General features: G+C 42.7%; 2 protein-coding genes across 4 annotated transcripts in view; one reads left to right on the top strand and one right to left on the bottom strand.

The window, feature by feature from the left end:
• GFM2 (GTP dependent ribosome recycling factor mitochondrial 2) overlaps positions 1-5,160 on the top strand; it is a 63,260-nt gene extending 58,100 nt beyond the window's left edge. Inside the window, exons 18-21 of one of the 2 annotated variants that reach the window (XM_075838269.1) lie at positions 1,262-1,432; positions 3,049-3,164; positions 3,239-3,421; positions 4,967-5,160. In XM_075838269.1, coding sequence (XP_075694384.1) covers positions 1,262-1,432; positions 3,049-3,164; positions 3,239-3,421; positions 4,967-5,092 — 596 coding nt within the window. In that variant the 3' untranslated portion in view covers positions 5,093-5,160. Of the gene's footprint in view, positions 1-1,261; positions 1,433-3,048; positions 3,165-3,238; positions 3,422-4,966 lie in introns of those variants that run through there. The other variant, XM_075838278.1, reaches the window with a different exon arrangement.
• A 5,390-nt stretch (positions 5,161-10,550) lies between these two features.
• HEXB (hexosaminidase subunit beta) overlaps positions 10,551-16,579 on the bottom strand; it is a 42,545-nt gene continuing 36,516 nt past the window's right edge. Inside the window, exons 11-14 of one of the 2 annotated variants that reach the window (XM_075838256.1) lie at positions 15,967-16,141; positions 12,964-13,054; positions 12,622-12,726; positions 10,551-10,752 (exon numbers count right to left, since the gene is read on the bottom strand). In XM_075838256.1, the coding sequence (XP_075694371.1) occupies positions 10,692-10,752; positions 12,622-12,726; positions 12,964-13,054; positions 15,967-16,141 (432 nt within the window). In that variant the 3' untranslated portion in view covers positions 10,551-10,691. The remainder of the gene's footprint in view (positions 10,753-12,621; positions 12,727-12,963; positions 13,055-15,966; positions 16,142-16,579) is intronic. The other variant, XM_075838247.1, reaches the window with a different exon arrangement.

The raw sequence follows: 16,579 nt of genomic DNA, 5'->3' as shown, positions 1-16,579 counted from the left end.
TGCAAAGCAGTTAAATAAATTTTGTGAATAAAAAAATCTACAGTTAAAATAAAATCAACTTTTTTTTTTTTCCCAAAAAGTGGTTTTATTTAGTAAGTGTCAAAACAAATAACACATACACATATATGGTATCCCCTCGATCGTAACGACTTGAACAATAAAATGAACACATTAATTAAACCGCCGGATGAACGGTGTCCAAAAAAAAATGGCAAAATTCTCTCTTTTCTCCCATTCCCCCCATAAAAAATTTAATAAAATCTATAAGTCCTATGTACCCCAAAATAGTACTAATGAAAACTACACATTGTCCCGCAAAAATCAAGCCCACATACGGCCACATTGACGGAAAAATAAAAAAGTTACGGCTCTTGGAACGCGGCGATGCAAAAACAAGTAATTATTTTTTTTTACGTTTTTATTGTGCAAACGTAGAAAAAACATATATAAAACTTTTACATATTTGGTACCCTCTTAATCGTGCTGACCTATAGAATAAAGTTAACATGTTAATTACGCTGCATAGTAAACGGCGTAAATTTATAACGTGAAAATCAATGCTGCAATAGCTGCTTATTTTCAATTCTCTCCTAAAATAAAGTTAATAAAAGTTAATCGATATATTATAAGCATCTAAAACTGGTGCATTTACAAAATACAACTCGTCCCGCAAAAAACAAGCCCTTATACGGCTATGTCGAAGAAATGAAAAAAAAAGTTACGACTCTTGGAATGTGACCGTGACGAAACCAAAAAATAATCCTTGGTCATTAACGTGCAAAATGGCCTGGTCATTAAGAGGTTAAAGGGGCAATGCTCTTATGCAGGATGACCGCATATCTACTTACAATGGGGTCTACGTGTTTTATAACCTTACATTTCTCTGGAACACCTCTTCTGTAAGTGACCAGCCAAGTTTAAACTTTTTGTTTTTTAAAGTTAATGAATAAATCCGATATAAAGGGGACTTTATCTGATAATTTTATATCTATCACTGCTGTTAGAACGCCAGGGAAATAAAATGTGTGTGAGATGTGCACCAAGTGGGGGATAGGGTTAGACATTTTATCCTTGGGATAGTCCATCAAAGTTTGACAGGGGTCTGGCCCTCACTGGTCAATCGTTGGGGTGAAGGGCGGCCGGAGTATGAAGCTCCATTATTAACCTCTACATCTTCACATGACAGGTGTAAATATTACATATTATAATCAGACTTCTTCTCTGTGGTAAGATTCTTTTTTTTTATTCTGTTAATGATTAGATACCCTGGATAGAACCATGGGCGACACCAGGCACCAAGTGACTGTAGACCTGGAAGTACAACCCTTATCTGATGACAGCCCAGTTATTGAATATTCTGGTAATTTGCCATGTAGTGTAAACGGCTATAAAGAAGCAGTAGAAAATGGCATTCACAGTTCTTACCTCACAGGTATGAAGGCTCCAGTCATGTTTGTGTGTTTTCCCTCACTAGACTTTGCACTTTATTACATGTAATGCGGGGGACGGACACACACACACACACACACACACACACACACACACTTTTGATACCACAATAATCGTGTACTGTAGCTTCTCCATTTTTTATGTCTATATCTGGGGTCTATTTGGCTATAACTATACTATCTTCCATGAAGTAACTGGGTTTGTGATGCGCTGCTACTTTTCCATTATTGGTGACATGTTATGTGCAACTATGGCAGGGGGGCTAAAGTAGACATTTTAAATGCAAGTATACTTCAAAGTATATTTTCCTATTTGGGGAACCTTCACATGGTTTTCTGGCTGTCGGAAAACCCCTTTAGACGTAAATTATACTTTTCTGTAAGTGTGGGTATTCGAGAATGCAATGGGGGGGGAACCCTCAAATCACCTATTCTCATAAAGTCACCAAAAGTGAGTTTCCAACCAGTGGAGTCATTACATCCAAATAGCTGGCGAATCTTGAATTGGGGAAGAAATACACCTCTAGTGCGTACATCCTATTCGTTACGAGGTGCGTTCTCCATAAATCGCAAGGTTTTTTTACAGCACGTCCCATAGATACTCGACCAGATTGATATCTGGCAAACTTGGGTAACACCTTGAATTCTACGTAATTTTCCTCCAACTATTCCTAAAAACAGCTGCAGGGTGGCAGAGTCTTCTGCTTATAGAGGCCACTGCTATTTGGGAATACTGTTACCCTTAAAGGGTGTGTGTGATCTAAAACAATATTTAGCTGGGTGGTATGTGTAACAGTAACAGCCACATGAGGGCCGGGACCTAACGTTTTCTAGCAGAACATTTGCCCAGTGTTTGACACTGCCTCCACTGGCTTCTTTTCTTTCAATAGTGCAGCCTGGTGCCATCGCCTCCCCCTATAAGCAATGCACATGCACCCGGCCGTCAACATCACGTAAAAGAAAACGTGATACATCAGGCTAGATCACTTTCGCCCATTGCTCCATGGTTCGGATCTGATCCTCACATGCCCCTGTCCGGTCTGCGGCTACGCAAGCTATGATAATGCACTGTGTGTTTTGATGCCTTTCTGTCATAGCCAGCAGTAACTTTCAGCAATGCACCAGTAGCTCTTTTCTGGTATTGGACCATGAACCTATTTCTGGTTCACCGGTGGCCCTTCCTTGGACCACTTTCAGTAGGTACTAACCACTGCACACCAGGAACACTCCAAGGCCTGTCCTTTTGGAGACGCTCTCATCCAGTTGTTTAGCCATCGCAATTTGGCCCGTGTCCAAGTCGCTCAGATCCTTTACGCTTGCCTATTTTTTTCTCAACCAACACATCAACTTCAAGAACGGACTGTTCACTTGCTGTCTAATACATCCCACCCCTTGGCAGGTGCCATTGTAAGGAGATCATGTTATATACTTCAACTGTTAGTGGTGTTAATGTTTTGGGCGGATGGTGTAAACATTTGCACGTAGCTTTATTCTTTGAAATATTTCACTTTTATTTTTGGCTTGGCCCACAATGAAATGTGTTTGAAGGATGATAAAATATACACTGGATAATGTGGCATGTTTCGCTCTCTCTTTCCAGGTCCACTGCTCGGGTCACCCCTGCACAATGTTGGAGTGATTGTACATGACGTTAATGTGCTACCTGGCACTTCAATGACCATGGTGTCTGCTGGTGTATCACGATGCATTCTAAAAGTAAGTATGCACTTTCCTGCCACACCAGAGGGGTTATAGAAATGACTTCAGGTTTTTTTTTTTTCCCTCCATAGGCACTAAAAGCAGCAGAAAAGCAAATTCTGGAACCAATGATGAGGTTGGAAATTACTATGGGTGAAGATTACCTTGGCACGGTCTTGTCCGACCTTTCACAGAGAAGAGGCAATGTTCAGGATATACAGGACCGCTTAGATAATAAAGTTGTGCTAGCCCTTGTTCCACTTGCAGAATTGATGGTAAATATATTCATGTGCTCAGATGGTTACTTAAAGCGACATTCTGGGCAAAAGGTGATAATCTAGCTCTCTCGCTTGTGCCATTAGGGGTACAGAAGCCCGTGGGTAAATGCTGCAGACACTAAGCCAAACGTGTTGGCTCCTCCGGCGCGGAAAACAAAAATTACAGAAAATGTGATAATCTAATCAGAATCAGAGCAAAGGATGTCCTCACTTATCTAAGGACAGGTCAAAAACCAAATTCCTATATGGGGGAGTTAACATCCACTCACACACCTATCATCCATGAGGGAGCGGCTGCTTAGTACTACAATTGCACACAGATAAGGTGCCAGTTTCCTCCTCCTCCTGCAGTTTATACCCCTCCTGTAGACGGAGCTAACACGTTTAGTTTAGTGTCTGGACAGACATAGGTCTGCCTTCTACAGATATTTTTTTTTTTCCCCCCTAGTTAGGAAACGGGAATTACATTGTCCCCTAGTGGGGTGGGCGAATACTGTTCATTTTGGCACACTGTTACGGTCCACCCCTTCTCTCCCCATCCAGACAGATTACCTTCCTGAGCATGGTGTTCAACTCAGTGTTCGCCCTCTTGTGCAGTGTGCTATCAGGCTTCTACCTGGTCTTTCCGCCATACCTTTGCCAAGTTCTATAAGGTGCACACTGGCATCCTCGGCTGCTTCTTTCAGGCGCTAGGTTTTGCAGACCGTGAAATAGACAGCCAGTTGTGTTTATTCCCTCTGCCGGGGGACTACTTTTGAATGCCCAATGGTCTTCTGTGTCCCCCAATGACACTAGCGAGAAGAGGATTAGTTACTCACCTGTAATCTTTCTTGCCAACTTCCTTGGTGGACACCGCTTCCAGACAATTTGGAGCACTTACTGGAGGGGTCTGTTTCTGACCCATCAAGAGTTTTGTACTAGGTTTACCCAAGGTCTTGTGTCCCCCCAATGACCTTAGCAAAAAAGAAGGGGATTCTATGGGCAAGTAACAAAAATAATCCTTTTGGCCTAGAGTGGAGGTACCCACACCTCATCCTCAAAGTATCACTTACCTATTCACGTTGGCTATGCTAATTTATATTGAACATATAGTAAAGTATGAGGATTGTACATGATACAAGTAAATATTATTAGCCTAAGGCTGGGTTCACACACTCTATTTACGGACGTAAATCGGGCGTTTTAACCTCGAATTGCGTCCGAAAATACGACACCAAAGCGTCAGCACACATCTGCCCATTCACTTGAATGGGCTTTACGATGTTCTGTGCAGACGGTCATTTTTTTTTTTACACGCCTCTGTCAAAAGACGGCGTGTAAAAAAGACGCCCGCGTCAAAGAAGTGCCTATCACTTCTTGAGACGTAATTGGAGCAGTTTTCCATTGACACTTGCCATTACGTCTGAAATTCCGGAGCGGTTTTCTCCTGAAAAGAGCTCAGTGATTTCAGCCGTAACGCAGGCTGCCGTGTGAACATACCCTAAGGCTTTTACAAACTGAACAGTCTGAATCCATGCATTTTTTTTTTTTTTTTTTTTTTAGGGATATTCTACTGATCTGCGATCTGTAACATCTGGGAGTGCCACCTTTACTCTAGAGTTATCAAATTATGAAGCCATGAATTCCCAGGACCAGAATTCTCTGCTCAGGAAGAAAGGACTTGTATAAACATTATGGGCTATTATGCTTTCCAACTTTGTATTTTATTTATTGCTTATATAAAGATCTACACTTTACCTAGAATAAAATGTTAGCTGCACATGTATGGGGAGGTGAAAGGTTCTCTGAGTGCAGCATGTAATGGGGAGGACTGCAGAAACTCTGGGGCACTTTACATTTTTTTTTTCTACCTCCCTCTGTTATTTAGATATCGGTGATATCGGGCGCCAAATAAATATTTAAATAACCCCCTGAACAGTCAACGGGGCGTGTTCTGTCAAGGTGGCGTGTTACTATGGCTGTGACACACTGTCCAATCAGATATGGACAGTATTACAGCAAAAGCAAGGAGGGTGCATGCACACGCTCGCTCTCCTCAGCTTTGAAGAGGTCTTCTTGGCGAGGGGACGTGTCACTGCTACAGACAGTAAGAGCTGTGGAGAGGAGAGCGCGCATGTGCGCTCATCTCTTGTGAGAGATCAGTCTTGTACTTTGTCTGCTGAGCTGGCAAGGGGGCGTGTCACTGCTATGGACAGTGTAAGCGCTCCCCAGCTCTTACTGTCCATAGAAGACACGCCCCCTTGCCAGTTCGGCAGAAGACTGATCTTCAAAGCTGAAGAGTGAGAGCGTGCGTTGTAAATCAACTGTGACAACATTAATGCCATGACAAACGGCAAAAAATTGTGATAGTCACATTCCAGCCAGCAAGTTATAATTTATATGTTTGATCTAAAAGTAGGATGCTTTAGTTCCACCTCACGCAGGGGGATCAGCCTATACGTGGATGAGATGCTCTCATCCTTCGTTACAGCTTTGCCCTCCTATCTCAGAGACAGCAAGGACACCGTCACCAGGGGATTTCTGTCACAGCTACTACTTTAATAGCCAGCATTGATGTTGAATCTCTATGCACGATCTGGGTTTAACTGCTGTCCAATATTTTTTAAGCACTAAGGGCACTCAGTTCCAGGCACACAATGGATTTATCCTTTCACTACTTATATTTCTTCTATCCCACAATTACTTTATTTTTTATGGCAAATTTTACCATCAAACAAAAGGCACTGCCATGGGCACAGTTTGTGCACCCACATATGCTAATCTTTTCTTAGGGTGGTGGGAAGACACTTTGGTTTTCACTGACGATTTATGTTTTTTTACTTGTCACATTTTATTCTGGGGTCGATATATTGATGATTCTTATTTATTGGGATGGGGACAAGTCACTTTTCTTGGAGTTTATGGAGATTCTCAATATCAATGATATAGGCATGAAATTTACTTATGAAATACATGAGCAAGAAATCAATTTTTTTGATCAAGATCTCTCTGGACCCTGGTGGCAGTGTTCACACTGATGTCTATCGGAAGACTACTGCTACCAACAGTTTCCTACATTGGGAAAGCTTCCATCCTCCGGCCCTGAAAAAGGGGATTCCCATAGGACAGTACCTCAGAGCGAAACGCAATTGCTCTGATGAGAAGTCTTTTCAATCTGAATGTGACAAACTATGATAAATTCTGTGCACGTGGGTACCCTAAAAAGTCTCTACATAGAGCTTATGCGAGAGCTAGAGCCACCACTAGAAGGGAGCTACTTTATGGAAGAGGGAAGACAAATACCTCACCAACACCTTTAATTAGATGCATAGGCAATTTTGATGTATGCTCTCCTCGGATTTATAAAATACTGCAAAAACATTGGCCCATTCTCTTAGCCAACCCCGACCTCAAGAACATGATATCTGGCACACCCAGTGTTACCTATTGCAGGGGAAAGAATCTTAGGGAGTTTTTAGTCCATAGCCACTACTCTAAACCATGTATCTCAAAGAACACCTGGCTCTCTCTCCCCCCCCCCCCTCCCTCCCCTCCCCTCCCTCCCTATCCAAGACTCTCATCCTTGTGGGAGATGCTCATTTTGTTATCTTATGCCCACTACCAAGACTTTCACCAACCCTGTTGACGGCAAGTCCTTCACAATGAAACGATTTATTAATTGCCAGAGTAGTGGAGTTGTGTATTCGATACGATGCCCCTGTCCCAAACTATACATAGGGAAAACCATACAGCAATTGAAAAGACGTATCTCTAAACATATCAGTACCTTCAACAATAATGAAGACACTCCATTAGCTAGACACATCAGAGCTACACACAATGGGAACATTAAAAAAATCTTCAAATTTGGGGGATCACCCAACTAAAATTGGGCCCCAGAGCAGGTAATCTTGATCAGAAACTCCTCCAGGAAGAAGCTCGATGGATCCATAGGCTGAGGTCCTTGAGCCCCCTTGGTCTCAATGAGGGCTTCACCTATGCAGCCTTTCTATGATGGAAGGGACACAGTTTTATAGATCTCTGTTCTTTCGAGAACAGTAATTTTCCTACTTCCTCCCGATTATAGTAGCTTATCTACTTCCTTGATCATTACTGATCTGTCATATCAAACAGGTATAATATACTTGAATATGCATATTATATATCCAATTTAGAGACAAATAGGTATTATTCCTCAATGTAATCCACTTCTTGGCGTTTTTACAGTCCTAGATCTATATCTGGGATGTCCAGTCCACCCCTTTGCTTTGGATACGTCATTTCGGATACTATATCCTTCTTTTGGACTGCCTTAAAATTAGTCTTCCACGGACCTTATACGATCATTCATCTTTACATACAGCGCACCGCACATGTTCACCTACCCACTTCATTTTAATTCTCCTATATATGCCCAGCCAATTTCATAAGCACTGTCTAAGGGCATGCCCCCACGTGGCGGATTTCTGCAGACACTGTCCGCATCAATGCCGCACATAATCCGCGTTGCGGATTACGGCTGCGGATCTGCCCAAAATGTGCAGTAAATTGATGCGGACTAGGTGCTGCGGACTGCGGGAAAAGTGCTTCCCTTCTCTCTATCAGTGCAGGATAGAGAGAAGGGACAGCACTTTCCCTAGTGAAAATAAACGAATTTCATACTTACCGGCCGTTGTCTTGGTGACGCGTCCCTCTTTCGGCATCCAGCCCGACCTCCCTGGATGACGCGGCAGTCCATGTGACCGCTGCAGCCTGTGATTGGCTGCAGCCGTCACTTAGACTGAAACGTCATCCTGGGAGGCCGGACTGGAGACAGAAGCAGGGAGTTCTCGGTAAGTATGAACTTCTATTTTTTTGACAGGTTGCTGTATATTGGGATCGGTAGTCACTGTCCAGGGTGCAGAAACAGTTACTGCCGATCGCTTAACTCTTTCAGCACCCTGGACAGTGACTATTTACTGATGTCTCCTAGCAACGCTCCCGTCATTACGGGAGCCCCATTGACTTCCTCAGTCTGGCTGTAGACCTAGAAATACATAGGTCCAGCCAGAATGAAGAAATGTCATGGCAAAAAAGCAAGACGCATCCACAGCACACATAACATGTGCATGACAGCTGCGGACTTCATTGCGGAACTTAGAATCTCCATTGAAGTCAATGGAGAAATTCCGCAACCAGTCCGCCACTGCTTTGCAACAGACAGAGCATGCTGCGGACACCAAATTCCGCTCCGCAGCGCAATTTTACGCATCGTCTAAACGAACACTTCTAAATAGAAGTGGAAGTCAATGCAGAAACGGCTCCGCTGCGGAGTGTCCGCAGCGGAATTCAAGTGAAATTCCGCCACGTGTGAACCCAGCCTTAGTCTCATCACTCTGTTCTGTAGCTCCCTAATATGTGAGCACTTTCTTATCACTGTCTCACTAATTTATCAATTAATTTTTTATCATACACTGATACACATAATACTCACTGCTCATAACTGCCCATCACATTATTTTTATTTATGTTTTCACATCCACCTTATTCTTCATTCTGTCATTTTCTCAAACAGAAGTATAGACTTAGTTTTGCTCATTTACATACACTGCTCTGTGGTGCAATCCTTGACTGATCAAGTATAGGGATCCTTTATCACTCTGGCTCCATGTAGTTCTATTGTACTTACCTGGTTGCTTTTTTCCCTTTCCGAGATTATAAGTGCGCAGACATGCGCACTCTGTTTTCTCGTACTGCTCTTCTCCCGGTGTATGCCGATCTTCTGTGCGCAGGCGCGCTCTCCTGGACCTCGAATTGGTGCAGTCTATTGGCCACTCTGATTGGCCTCATGACCTGTCCGTCTCATCGATGACGGCTGGTCTGTCTAGCCTCTTTTCATTGGGTCCTCACGGACCGACACCCACTGCAATGGCGGCCCGAGGCTTTAAAAATGGTGGAATCTTAACACACCGTTAGTAGCCCCAATTGAACCGCTGAAGGCGCTACGTCCGTAGCGAAACATGTCAGGGGGGCTTCCGGTTATATTTTAATGCAATGTTTCACTGACAGCTAATCACTGTCACTATCCTATTCAGCGCTTTGAGCGTACTGCAGACGCTTCTCAAATGCTGATCAATTACACTGCACTGATCTTGTGCATTCTCAGTATGCAGATTCCTTACTGCCAGTGAGCATTGGCTTATTTTTAAATCAGTGTGTAGTTTGTTTTGGTTGACCTACCTATTTAATGATATCTAATAAAAGTTACATTTTAGTTTACCTTACACTTTTTGTAGCTGGCTGGAAACAAGGGCAAATCCTTTCTGCCTAACCGCAGATTTGTTGAATTCTTTGACATTAATGTGCCTGCCAGTCAGCTGGGTCCCCCTTCTCTTTTTCCGTTTAAGGGAAAATAGCTCCTGATTTTCAGCTGTTTTGAGCAGTTTTTCTATAGTCAATCAAAACTGCTCCAAAAACATCAAGCAGTGACATGCACAGGATAGGGGATACATGTGTGATCGCTGGCAGCGATAGGGAGAACGGGGGACCGAAAGTCCCCTGAAGTTCTCCATGACTAACCTCTGACTTCCGGCATCTGCGTAGCTCAATAAAAATGAAAGGAGCGCTGGTCACGCATGTGTATAAGCGCGACCGGCGCTCCATTCATTTCTACGGAGCTGCCGACACAGATCCCGGAAGTCCGAGGTTTGTGATGGAGAACTTCGTGGGACTGAAAGTCCCCTGTTCTCCCTATCAATGCCAGCGATCACACATGTATCCCCTATCCTGTGGATAGGGGATACATGTCTTTTGTTTAATGGCAGAGCGGGGAGATACCTCCCTACTCTGCCATAGTGTTCAGTGGCGTCGCGCTGTAGCAGCCATAGCGGCTGCTAGGGCCCCCTCATGCTGCGGGCCCCCAGCTGCTACAGTGGTAGTTACGCCACTGGTTTGGAGGTACACTACACCGCTCTGCTACGATGTGTAATTAGTCTCCAATAAAGTTTATGGGAATTGCAGAAACCAAGTGCTCTCCCAATATCATATATCATGAAGTGACCACTAGCCAGAGATCTAGTACAAGTGAGGTGCCGCACTACTAGAATTGTGAACCCCTTGCTGCAGTTTCCGTATAGGTGTGAAATTACAGTAACCTGTGGTTTAAATGGTTAAGACTTTATTACATGAAACTAAAATGTTTTCAGTAGGTAAATCACGATTATTTAAAGCTTTACAAGATAAAAATCACACTGATTGTTACAGTATATTTGGCCCAAAATGCAGCATCCTTCCCCGTCTTGTTTCGTTTCTAAACATTGATCTCGTGCTCACAGTATCCTATGTACAGCGGCTCTGCAGAGATTCCGCGCCTAGGAGAAATACAACCAAAATAGAAAAAGTATTTAATCATTTAGAATATTGGGCACTAGCAATCTGATAAAGCAAATGGTCTAATACTAAAAACAGACACTACCGGGTTTAAACCACTGCGTGCTTGAGGCCCATAATAAAAACACTATAAAAACCGCTTTTAAAAAAAACAAAAAAAAAAAAAAAAAGTCCAGCTTTGTTTTTACCTTGAACCTAACGGATGTCTACTATGCCAACTGGTGGTATGAGGAAGAGAAAAGTGCCCAATAATTTATCATACAGCATACACCACAGTAATGAAATAGGTCCGGCACACGAGGTAGCTTACTATATAGGGGGCCGGGCCCTTTCACTTCTATGGATATCCACCTACCTCAGGACAGACTTCTGTCCGTTTGCACACATAAAATATAGGACGTGGTAACCAGACTGCAATGTGGTGAGTGGACTTTTTTTTTTTTTTCCTACTTTTCGTGTATACTATACATCATTAGTAAAGCTTGAGTCCCACGTAGGGTAAACGCTGCGGAATTCTATGCAGAAATTCCACAGCATTTACAATATCTGCAAAGTGGATGAAATTTAGAAAACGCAGCGTAAACGTTAATTGACCTGCGGTTTTCAATTTAATCCTGCAGCATGTCTACTTATGCTGCGTTTTTGTTGATTTTTCTGATGCGGGTTTTCCCCACTGAATTCAATGGGGATGTAAAGCCCACAAGGGAAAGCCAAGTGTTGAGACTTTTGCAGCGTAATTGCAGCGAAAACCAAGAAAAATAAATAAAAATAAATCATACTTACCCAGAATGCCTGCCTTCCTGCAGTCCGGCCTCCTGGGATGACGTTTCATCCCATGTGACCACTGCAGCCAGTCACAGGCTGCAGCGTCACATGGCCGGCAACGTCATCGTAGGAAGCCGGACTACGTGCAGAGAAGACGGAGGGGGTAAGTATGAGCACTTTTTTTCACAGCGGAAATTCCGTTTGAAAAATCGCACTACATTGTGGTGCGGTTTTTCGGACTGAAAGTATTGCGGGTTTCAGGTTGGACACGCGGTGTGATTTCTACGCAGCGTATCAGACCCGTGGTAAACAGTCCTAAATCTGTGCAAGAATACCAGGACTTATCAAATACCGTCAGTGCTTTCGTGCCATGTTTTTTTTGCCGTGCGGCTGAGAACCTCGTTGAAAAAAAATGCATGTGGTTTTCAGCTGCGTAGCAAAGACCACAGCCCAACTGTGCCGTGTGAGAACAGCTGCAAATCCCGTCCATACGACTGAAACCCTTATCAGGCAGAAGTAAAAAATAAAATCACCGCTGAAAAGATGCTTTTAATAGCACTCATGAACACAGGCATGTAACTGTTCTGTAAAAGCTCAAAGATGTACACCGCTATAGGAACACTGTGTGCCGCCATATAGACTTGTCACATGGATGAGGCATGATTTGACCCCACTGACTCTAAATATTACAGGTCCACATGTATGGGGAAACTGGGTTTTAAGTTGGTGGAACAAGTCCAAATACTGGTTTGCATGCAGTTTTTTTTAAAGCTTCGTCGGAGGTGGATTTGGAGTCCTGATAACAGATTATTGAATCGGATCTAAAAGCCCCTTAATCCATCTACTGGTTGCAAAGCAAACCGCGATACATGAAGAAGTTTTCAATGCAGGCAACGCCTTTACTATTTTTGTAAAACCCTTGTAAACCAAGCGAAGTAAGCAACATTTGATGCTACACAAGTTCTACTATGTAAACCTATAGCGTGCAGGGACACGTGAGCAGAATACAGTAGTAAGCTCTAACTGGATACCCGTGGGCATGACATTTCAATTCTCTGGGAGTTTCTAGAGAAAAGTGGATTTACCTGACCATACGGCAACGATGTTTGCCAAGTCTGTTATAGGCATCCCCCACGGAGGTCACATCTTTGCTACTCCAAAGTCTTTCTGCGACTGCGCTGGCTCTGGGCCTAGATTAATAAGAGCAATATCAATACATTTTTTTTGGACAGTTATAATGTCATGGTCATTAAAATGCATAAATTGGTGTCCTCAGTGGAGGTTTTCATTCACAATATTGAAGGTAAGGACAGCAGGAGACATTCGAAGCTCTTGTAGTCCGTTATTTGGTACCAATTCAGCAATTCTATTAGTCAGAAATCTGCAAGTTATACTTGTAAATGAAGAGAAGTTCTGATTCAACGTACCACAATCTTGGAATGAGATTTGAAGCGTCCACAAACTCTCCCCATAAACAAGCTTCACCGCCAATCACAAGCTGCTTCTGCTGTGCGGTGCCTGCGGCAAACAACGAAATCCATCAAAATCCTCATGCGCCAGACCGGATGAATATGACAGATTTGTAACAATTTTACATGCTAAATGTACTGTAAATGAAAGGGCTACTTGTCCGAACTTGCATATGCAAAAACTCTAATAAAAATAGGGTTTAAAAAAAAACCTATTACCAGGGACAAGGGGGGTGGGGGCCCAAGACGGCTAAGGGAGCACGTTCAGCAGTACAAGGTATCTATAGTTCAGTATGGTGAAGCTGTAGGTACTTTGTGTGGTGCCCCTGATCGGCACCATATTGTCCTCTAGAAGCAATGGTTCTACTGGGAAATACACAGCATGGGATGGAGTATAAAATGATTTTTGTCTCGCAGATTCTCACACAAAAAAAAAAAAAAAAAAAAATCGGTTCAGAAAAGAAAACCTGAAAAAAATTAAATAAATTCTGACAGATGTGATTTTAGCGTTGAGATTATAGAGATTTCATGACGTAACCTTTGAAAGTATATGAATATATCAAATTATGGTAAGGCTTGAGTCAGCGACTATCAGGGAAAACTGATAGGCAGGATCAGAAAGACGGAATCCATCAGCAGCTGTAAGATCTAGAATTTTTAAGCAAAGTTGTACTAGCAGGGCAACTAGAATTCTGAAGGTCAGTCCCCAGCTGTCTCACGATTTAAGTTATTGGCATCCGGTAGTAGGCATCATGTGACTAGGGCACATTCACGTAGATTTAACGAGCGTTTTTATCCTATTGCTGCGCAGTTCTTAAATAGGATATGCACACGTGACCCATCATGTTTGACATTATTCAATTTGGTAATGGGGTATTATACTTGGAATAGAATCTTTATGGCCAAGCGGTACAGTACGAGCAGGTAAAAGCACAGCACGTAATGGGCACATAGTACGACTGTGCACGATGCCTCCATTACAGAAATAGATCTACGTTTCACAACTTGAAAAGTGAGGGAGAAAAAAAAAAAAAAAAGCACTCACACTAAAATATCCTTTGCGTAAATGTTCACAATCCAAATTCTGTACAGCACCCTCACAAGAGAAATAATTTTTAGACAGACAACTCCCCACAGTAGAGTTTTCACAAAGGGTTTACATGAGCATGTTCAGTCCGTAAAGGACGGAACGTATTTCAGCCGCAAATCCCGGACAGAACACACTGCAGGGAGCCGGGCTCCTAGCATCATAGTTATGTACAATGCAAGGAGTCCCTGCCTCTCCGTGGAACTACTGTCCTGTACTGAAAACATGATTACAGTACGGGACAGTTGTCCCGCAGCAAGGCAGGGACTCTAGAGTCGTACATAACTAGGATGCTAGGAACCCGGCTCCCTGCAGTGTGTTCGGCCCGGGACTTGCGGCCGTAATACATTCCGTCCTTTACGGACCGAACATCCTCGTGTGAATCCAGCCTTACAGAGATGTGGTTGTGCGTTGCAGGGCTTGCTGAGGATTACCTATAACAAAAAAGCTCATTACTATGAAGCGTAAAGGACGTAGTCAAGACAGAAGATAGCATTCAGCCTAATTCACCAAGGTTACAATGAGGTTTTATATCGTTTCCTCGCTTTAAACTCAATCTTGCGGACACTTCACTTAAACCATTTAAAAAATATATATATAATTCTTACTAGCAGCATGATAATGTGCTTTTCTACATATGTTTTCAGTGTAGAGGATAACAGAATAGTTTGTAGTCTTCTATTGACCACCAAGAGAAGGCTCATCTAGTTTGAGAACTTTTCCATGAGAAATTACCACAACCTGTAATCCTCCACACTACCTCACCCTTCACTATACAGAGCCGCTCCCTGAAACGTGACACAGGCAAAGAAAGGCAACTTCGGGCCAGGGAAAAGAAAAAGATTCAAATCAGAGCCAAGTGCTACTGGAGTTCATACAATGGATGCCAAGCAATGTTGATGATTTTATGGGAGAGTCTTGCTCTATTATTCATTATCTCTCCTGCAGACTCACATGTTAAAGAGGAAATGTCCAACCTTCGCAACCTCATTAAAACAAAAAAAAAATATATAGTTGACATTAAACAGACAGCCAGTTTGTAAGATCCATCACTGTACAGTATTCAGCCTGGTTGTTTCTTTTCAGTAAATTGCAATAGAGAAAAGTATTAAAAAGAGGTCGACTCTTCAAACTCCTCCATATTATAGGCTTTAAAGAGACACTGTCACCACATTATAAGTGCCCCATCTCCTATATAAGATCAGCGCTGTAATGTAGGTGACAGTAATGCTTATTATTTAGAAAAACTATCTATTTTCACCACTTTGAGCAATTTTTAGATGTATGCTAATGAGTTTAATGCCCAAGTGGGCGTGTTTTTACTTTCGACCAAGTGGGCGTTGTACAGGGGAGTGTATGACGCTGACCAATCAGCATCATGCACTTCTCTCCATTCATTTACACTGCAGGTAGCGATATAGTTATATCGTTATGTGCAGCCACATACACAAACATTACTGCAGTGTCCTGACAATGAATATACATTACCTCCAGCCAGGACGTGATGTGTATTCAGAATCCTGACCACTTCTGAATCTTTTCTCTGAGATTCCAGCAAGGCAAGCGTAACCTCGTTTGAAATGACAGGTTACATCGTAATCTCGCATACTTTTACACGTGTGAACATACACAAGCTTTTAGTTAAACTTATTGGCCTGCACACAAACGTGCTACACAACTTGTAAAAAAATTGCTTAAGGCAAGATAAATAAAATAAATATGTAAACCCTTCACTGTTCGAAAAGTTGTTGTAAAATCTCACAATGATTAACTAAAAAGTTCAGAACTTGCTGCTCCTCAATCAATGATTTCTTAAAGTGCTGACACGCCACATGCAGATACATTTGTTTTGGTAAAGTGGCACCAGAACACACCATTAAAGTTTGTTGGCTCAACACCGTAGGCTTTTATCCAGTCCTGACCATAGGAAATGCGGTTTAGGTACCAGGGAGCTGTCAGAAGGACCTGAAACCCAGCAGCAGTAACCGCCACCATCTCCTGCTGATAATCGCTTTCCTTCCAAACTTCAACAACCGTGTCTGGTTTCAACTGGGGGATTTAAAGCTTTATTTAAGAAAGTATGCCACTTCATCTCACACCTGCAAAAGAGAGCAAGACTACATACATCATTCAGGTCAGAAAACCAGAGGGCTTCATTGGGGGATTCTAAGCCAAACACCCAATATGGAGCCCTTGATAATGGAATATGCAGAGACCGTCATTTCTGCAGAGTACTTCGCAGGTGGCATAGAAAAGAATCAGCAGGGTTAGAAGAAGCCGACAAAGTTAAGATTTGCCCTGGTCGTGGCTGCTGAGGACCTGAACAAAAGGCTATTGGGAAACATTACAGTCTAAAAAGACGATTCACAGATATGGGCAAGGCCATAACACATTGGTAGCCAAGAAGACAAGCAAGAACAGACAGATGTTTTTAAGCAATGTGGAGCTTTGACAAAATATATAGATAACACCGCGCACTTAGAGGTA

This window comes from Rhinoderma darwinii, chromosome 1, assembly GCF_050947455.1.
Source record: "Rhinoderma darwinii isolate aRhiDar2 chromosome 1, aRhiDar2.hap1, whole genome shotgun sequence".
NCBI classification, from domain to species: Eukaryota; Metazoa; Chordata; class Amphibia; order Anura; family Rhinodermatidae; genus Rhinoderma; species Rhinoderma darwinii.
The sequence above is the reverse complement of the archived record's forward strand: the minus strand, read 5'-3'. Positions and strand labels throughout refer to the sequence as shown.